This window comes from Seriola dumerili, unplaced genomic scaffold (genome assembly GCF_002260705.1).
Source record: "Seriola dumerili isolate Sdu_G_001 unplaced genomic scaffold, Sdu_1.0 BDQW01000312.1, whole genome shotgun sequence".
In the NCBI taxonomy this organism is placed as follows: Eukaryota; Metazoa; Chordata; class Actinopteri; order Carangiformes; family Carangidae; genus Seriola; species Seriola dumerili.
Genome location: NW_019174567.1, coordinates 828,818 through 836,045, shown reverse-complemented (window position 1 = coordinate 836,045; position 7,228 = coordinate 828,818). Strand labels below are relative to the sequence as shown.

The following is a 7,228-nucleotide window of genomic DNA, read 5'->3' as shown; positions in this document are numbered from 1 at the left end:
TTGTCAGTGTTTTTTGAACAAGTTAGAGTGAAGGAGACGTAGTTTTTACTGATGGTTATGAAGGTGAGTTTGGGTTCTGTGGTCAAACGTTTTCTACAGTAAAACTGTGTGAAATCAAACCTGTGCTCAGTGTCAGTGGATGTGTTTGTTCATACATGCTCTATTTATTACAACACAGCAGCAGCAATACTCACAAGTTACAATTAGGAAAGACTTACTTTATATAGAGCGTATTTTTCAATTTACAATCACATAAAATAAACAAAAATGACAAAAGTGCCAATGTTACGCCCCGTTGCCGGGGAAAATGATAAAGTAAATAAAAGGTGGAAAAACTACACGAGCACGACACGTTAGCATTTTTTAGTGTGTATTCTCTTCAATCAGCCATGCCGCTACAAGTGCCGCCACTGTCTGTTGTCGTCTTCTATACCTGCCAGGCAAAAGCAGTTGAACACAGAATAGACGATCAATCATTTTTTATATTCCCAACTGAAGACACATAAAAACAATGAATTACTCTTCCTTAACTCACTCTTTCTAATGAACCGCTACACCAACACATGAAAACCATGAACCATCCCTTCAATCAGGTCTTGCCATGAACCACTACCATGTTCAGCCATAAGCTCTTGGTTAAATGTAACCTTTTATCATGTTCAATATTATAACCATGACACATTCTTTTTAATCACATCTTGCCATGCATTATTATTATTTCCAGCCATAGGCTCCTGCTTAAAACTTGACTTTTCTATCATGCTCAATATTATAACCATGACACCAACATGTAATATATATATACATTTCACTATTTTCTTACATTTTCTTTTACTATGAATCGATTATGAGAGAAAATAATTATAATAATANTCCAGCCATAGGCTCCTGCTTAAAACTTGACTTTTCTATCATGCTCAATATTATAACCATGACACCAACATGTAATATATATATACATTTCACTATTTTCTTACATTTTCTTTTACTATGAATCGATTATGAGAGAAAATAATAATAATAATAATAATAATAATAATAATAATAATAATAACAATAATACCTTACACCTGCCACACAGGCTCTTTGGTGGGTTGGTAATCCGGTTTCTCCAGGTCTGGTTTTAGTTAACTACTTAATTTACTAACTAATTTACTCACTGTATTATTGACAGAGTTAACCCCGCCCACTGCAGCTGAACATTGAGCTCTGCCTTGAAAAGGTGCAGCCAAATGAAAGGTAAAACGTCACTGACAGGACGGGGTTGGCTACACCTCTTACTGGAAACAGGGGACCCGGAAAACGAGATTTATATCAAGCTACATACAATAATACCGGAAGTTGGGAGAATTTATCTACAAAATAATAGTGTGAATAAAAGTAACAACAACAACTGCAGTAACACGTGACGAAAATGAATAAAGTACAGCTATTAAGCTCATGCATATGTAAACAAGCATTACAATCCAACAATATAATAATAGTGTAAGTATATCATAAATAACAGACAGGTACCAATACTCTGTGTTTTTCTTATCTTTAATAAATATAACCAAACAGTTAACATCACAAATTATTTTGTTGTTTCTTCAATTCAGGCTACTGCCTAAAGCCCTTCCTTTACTTACCTTAAGGATGCAATAATGGAAGAATATTCAAATCTTTACAGCTGAGAAGCTTGAGCCTTAAAATGTTGGTATTCTTACATGAGAAAAGACTTAAAATTGCAGATTAATCTTCTGTCAATCAATTTAAGGATTAATTAACTAATAGTTTAAGCTCGGGTGGTTTAATTTCCAGCAAAACATTATGTTATATAAGCTCTTCATTTGATGCATGTACATGCGAATATCTTAATTTGGAAAATCTGTAATAACCAAAGCTGGCAGATAGATTTCCATCTGAGTTGTAAAGTGGCATTAAAAGAAGTAAAGTCAAAGTACTTCAAAAGTGCAGTACTTGTGTAAATGTACTTCGTTACTTTTTACTGCTGAACAGATCATTTCATGCACTGCGGATTCTGCAGTCCGCACTGCATCTTTTTTGCTTTGCCCATTTGTCTTATTTTGAAAGCCATCGCCGGAAGTCCTGTCTTTTCCTTCGGCTAACTTAGCATTCGTGCTACTTCTGCTCTCCCCAGCTCGCTAACACAGACGCGCCATCTCTGAACAAGAAGTCCGTCGACATTTTTAGCAGCAGAAACGATTAAAAACTGACAGGTTTACACCCGGGAACTTGTGAGACGACAATATAACGTTATATTCGTTAAAAAATAATTTCCGCGGGAAGGCAACTTGGATAAGAAAAGTGTTTTATCCACTTAGCTAACTGTTAGCTTGTGACGTTGTTAGCTAAAACAACTTAGCTGCAAAGGAATTTCACAGCCTGTTTATGTTTCCGCCGCTTCAGAGAAATGTTGGACGGATCTCCGGCTCACAGCGATGAAACCAACATCGGCAACGTCGAAAACAACAACCCGGTGACGCTGATTTCTGGCAGCGACGGGCTGAACACGGGCAACAAAGCGAGGCAGGCGCTGCTGAAGAAAGGGGGGAGGAAGCTGCGGTCGGCGGCGCCGCTGCACCAGCACCAGAAACCCCCGAGAAACGGCCCCAACGTCCGCCTGTCCGACCACAACAACAACAACACTCTGACGGCTCCGTCCGCCAATAGACCCGCGGCTCAGCCCGGTACCGAGTTTCCTGCCGGTACACAGACCGTACTGACCCTCCATCATCTCAACCAGGGAGCCAGGAAAGAGGTGAGTTCCCTGGGTTGTAGTCGCTATCATCCGTTCGGCCTCCAGGGTTAGATGATAAACATGTTATTACAAGTTAGTCGTTTTATCAGGCAACGTAAAGGCTGTCTTAACCTAATATTATGCTCTTGATAAATCACCATGAGTTAACATAAATACCCAGATCCATTACTGTGGCACTAAAACACACTTTAAAAAATATAATAGTAATTTTTATTCAGTGTATACAACTGGTACTATTTTTGTAACCCAACCAAAAACTACAAACACAAAAATAGTGAGAAATGGCATCACAGCTGCTCACAGCCCAACGTTTGTTTTGTCCAAACCTCAAAAAATGGAAATATTCAAGTGAAGTACCAAAACATACATATCCCCCCTCTCCTGGGAGCTTTCTGATTTATTAGTCAGTCAACAGAAAATTAGTTGACAACAGCAGTAATTTTTTAAGTAAAAGTCCCAATTTTTCACTTCTTAAATACGAATATTTGCTGAGAGATGATTATCTCATGAACCAAAAGACTCAGTGATCAACTCTGAAAATAACCAGTAGTTGAAAGTAATGTTTAGATGCAACCCTGTTAACATCACTATTATTTAAGACATGCTTACAAGTTGTCATTAAAAAGATAACTAGTATAACTTAATTAAACAAAAAAAATGTTATTGTAGTCTTGAAATGAAGTGGATTTAATCTGTGGCTGAGGCGGCTTGAGGTGACGCAGTTACTAATCCCTGTGGTGTAAACAGGAGTCATGTGATGAACAAGCCCGTCTTCCTCTTTCTGCCGGCTGCTTCACCGAGGTGAGATGCCCTGAGCTGACACTGCTGACAGGCGTGTCTGTCAAGCAACAGAGGAGAGGAAGTTTCAGGTTTCGTAACACTCACTAGAAAAGGCCTCACAGATGTTTTATGGTGCAGGAAGTGCGGCTTTGTAACAGAGCAATGGCTTGTTGACTTGTAGAAAACATTTTTTTATAGGATGTAACTTGTCTGTTGATAGGTCAGGTACAGAAGACAAAAAGATGGGACATGAGGGTTGTGAAAGACGTTTGATCAAGGTCTGAGTTTTGGCCAAACTGGTGTACAGATGAAGTCTCCCACCAGGTGATAGGACCCTGTCTTCAAAGCTGAACCACTCCCAGACCCCCGAGGGGGGAGCTAACTCTTTGTGCCGTGTTTCTGTCATTTTCCCTGTTTTTCCATCAATGGTTCTACTTTCAGTTATTGTTTCCCCATCCCCAGATAAACAAAAGTAAAGTCTTCTTATCAACTGATATGTATATGTAACATGATATGACACCTGTAAGTGGCCAATTAATCTTTATTAAAGGTTTAAGACATATTTTGTTTCAAGGTCAAATCTAAACTTTTATACTCAACATGATGATATTGATTCAGTTTTCAAAAGTTCAATGACAGGATCACTTCTCTCATGTCGTTGAATTTAAAAACGGTTTGTTTGTGTTTTGTAGCTGCTCAAATCTAAAGGTGGCAGATTGGAGCCAGGAAGCCAAACTTCCCGCAACCACCCCAGACACGAGCAGCTGACCCAGAATGTGAACAGTCGGAGCCAAAAGCCGAAGCAGGACCAAACCGCCGCTGCTTCCCACGCCGCGAAGAAGAAGGATCGCAGCAGCCCCAACAAGCCTCCACCCCGGGAGCAGAAGAAACCTCTCCACGCCTCCAACAACCTTAAGACCGTGAGCGCCGCGCCCGCTGAAACCGCACCAGAATACCTCAAAGATGGCGAGAAAGTGTACGCTGGAGCCAAGTTCAGCGAGCCGCCCTCACCCAGCGTCTTGCCCAAACCGCCCAGTCACTGGGTCGGAGAGAACGAGCCTCAGCTCAGCAACCAGAGCCGAGAGCAGATGACTGTTCATTTAAAGTCGCTGCTGAAGGTTCAAGACACGTCATGACCGCCGCCACGGAGCAGAACGACCCCATATCTGATTAACAACCAACGCCAACAACTGGAAACAGTTTAATTCAGTAAATGGAGTTTGGCCTTAAACACACTGCGATATGATGTCGGGAGTTTTTAAGAACTTTAGTACAGTTTCCCATCAGCCAACACGCGGCGAGTGTTGAGGAGGCGTCGTGTTGTTGCTGGAGGTCTGACTGACATGCCGTGTATGTCAGTGGCTTCTGATCGAACATTTTCTGCCTTTCTGTCGGCAGAGAAAAGAGAGGATGAGACTTTACTGTGATGGAGTTTGAGGTGTGAAAGAAAGAAGAGCAGACAGTTTCTCCAGCAGCAACGCCGTCGGTGCCTCGTGTTTACATTATGCAAAATGACGATGGCACTTTCTTTAAGGCAGCCTCGTGTTGATCGACTTTTTAAAGAGCTTGTGTAAATGTACATAATATATTGTAAACATATATTTGTGTATATTTTTCCTTGTTATTTTAACTGAGATTCTAGTTTTGTTACTGAGGTTTTTTCCAAAAAAAAAAGAGAAAAGAGAAAAAAAAAGAGAAACTGAGGCACTTTGTTACAGCTCCTTCAGAGTGAAGCACAGTGGATGTAAAGCGAGACTTTTCTTACTGATTTGCACTGAAAACAAACGTGTGGACGGGCGAGAAACTTCACTCTGACCATCCAAAGGTTCACCAGCCAGTCCGATGAATTCACCAGCCACATCAGAACACAGCAGAGTGACGTCCACTTTCAACATGGCTCGGATAGAGTTTACCAGCTGATCACCCCCCACCCCCCGAGCTGGTGGAGTCCAATCAGGGACTGTGAAGCTGACGGGCTGAAGAGAAGATGAAAGTCTCACAGCCAGCTGCTGCAGAAAGCCACAACAAGTGCTTTTTCTTTACCCTCACTGCACTGACCCAGAGTACGTCCACATGAAGCCTGCTCAGTCTGAAACGAGCTCTGTCCACACTGAGCAGCTGCTTCTCTCACCTCTATGTAGAGCTTTTACTAAACAGTCATTTTGAAACGCTGTCTCACCAGGACGATCTCCTGCCAGTTGGTCATCTGTTGTCACCAACTGAACTGGAGCCAAACATTTGCTGCGTCCAGCTGCTGAAACGTGACGATTTGCAGCTTTTTTCTGTTTTATTTCAAAGTAAACTGAATGTTCGGATTGAAGAACGTTGGTTCGACAAAATTAGACACTTCAGTATGTCACTCTGACATATTGATGAGTCCCTAATTAAAATGAGGACCAGTTGTAGCTGGCGATGCCCCAATCACACCTTCTTGCCGCTGATACCGATCATTTCGTTGTTACGTCATAGCAGCTGGATCAGCGGTTGGTCAGTCTGTTTAGCTGTGTAGTGACCTGGGACGTCCAACAGCTTTTACTTTGTTTAACAGAACAGTATGAAAAACTCAAGGAGCTTTGCAGATGTCGTACGTTCTATCAGCCTCACACACGGTCCACACGGCCGCCATGTTGTTTTGTTTTGGCGGCCTGTTGGTGGGAGGCGAGGCTGCTCTCAGCGGCAGACACCGGAGTATTAACCACAGCTGATCTGTAGGAGCATTAATTCACATCTACCAATCAGGTATTTTTAATGAAAATCGGATCGGCTGATCAATCGGGGCCTCCCTCGTTTTAGCCTTAGTCATAATGATAAAACAGTAATTTGATGGCTGCTGGTTAACGTAGTGTTTCTGAGCTGCCATCAGATCGTTATCGCAGTAGAAACAGATGAGTTGTAACGAGGGTCTGTCCCCTCCTCACCTGACGTCGGCCTTGATGACAGTTTCTCCCTTCGCTCGGTGAAAAGAGGACGAGGAGATGAAGCTGTTGCTGAAGCGTGGACGGAGGAAAACACTCTTTCAAGCGTTTTTAAAAAGGACACGGCTTCATGTGGACGCAGTCTTACTGTCTGTATATGATGTTTTCTTCTTCATTTCTCTGAGATCACTCCATGTTTACAGAGAGAGCAGTGAGTGTTCGGTTCGTCACAGGTGATCATGTGATCATGAACCACGTGTGCTTTTTTTTCCTACTGTAATGTTTCTGTGGACGCAGGCAGCTGCTGGGTCTCGTCTCTTCACCTCTGTGACGTCATGTAAATGGAAAATTGTATTGATGTAGCAAAAACTGCCCATTTTATTGCAGTGTTTTAACATTATGTCATTCCAGTTCTAAGAATAAGAATATTAACGACCCCCCCCCATTATCGCGATTTGGAAAAAAGAATTTTATGAAGCATTTCATATCTAAATTATATTAAAATATTGGTTACCCCGACTACACGTTGCTTTGTGTTTCTTACAGGTCAGGAAGACATCGTTGTGTCTTCTCGAGTGAAAAGCTCAGCATCACAGTTTATTAATCATCCTAATGTTTCAGCCTCTAGCCCTTCATCAGAAGGTCAAAGTTCACACACTGAAGTTACAAGTAGAATTTTGATCCTACTTTTACACTTCTAGCTAGCTTCAGCCCCTCTCTGCTACCAGCTGCTAGCTAGCCCTTTGTTTGGTTTTTCTGAAACCCTAAGGCA

General features: G+C 41.8%; 2 protein-coding genes across 3 annotated transcripts in view; both read left to right on the top strand.

The window, feature by feature from the left end:
* LOC111231688 (cysteine-rich protein 2-like) overlaps nt 1-119 on the top strand; it is a 13,420-nt gene extending 13,301 nt beyond the window's left edge. For both annotated transcript variants that reach the window (XM_022758905.1, XM_022758906.1), the window contains one exon: nt 1-119. This exon is cut by the window's left edge and continues 434 nt beyond it. The gene's annotated coding sequence lies outside the window, so the exon portion shown is untranslated.
* A 2,016-nt stretch (nt 120-2,135) lies between these two features.
* Nucleotides 2,136-6,975, top strand: LOC111231685 (proline-rich nuclear receptor coactivator 1-like). The gene is made up of 2 exons (XM_022758900.1): nt 2,136-2,761; nt 4,234-6,975. The coding sequence occupies exons 1-2, from the start codon at nt 2,414-2,416 to the stop codon at nt 4,675-4,677; spliced, it is 792 nt and encodes a 263-aa protein (XP_022614621.1). The 5' UTR covers nt 2,136-2,413; the 3' UTR covers nt 4,678-6,975.
* Nucleotides 6,976-7,228: the final 253 nt, after the last annotated feature.

Coding starts and splice junctions, on each gene's coding strand:
- LOC111231685 (XM_022758900.1), top strand. CDS start 2,414: ATGTTGGACGGATCTCCGGCTCACAGCGATGAAACCAACATCGGCAAC. Junction 2,762..4,233: donor ACCAGGGAGCCAGGAAAGAG/GTGAGTTCCCTG, acceptor TGTGTTTTGTAG/CTGCTCAAATCTAAAGGTGG.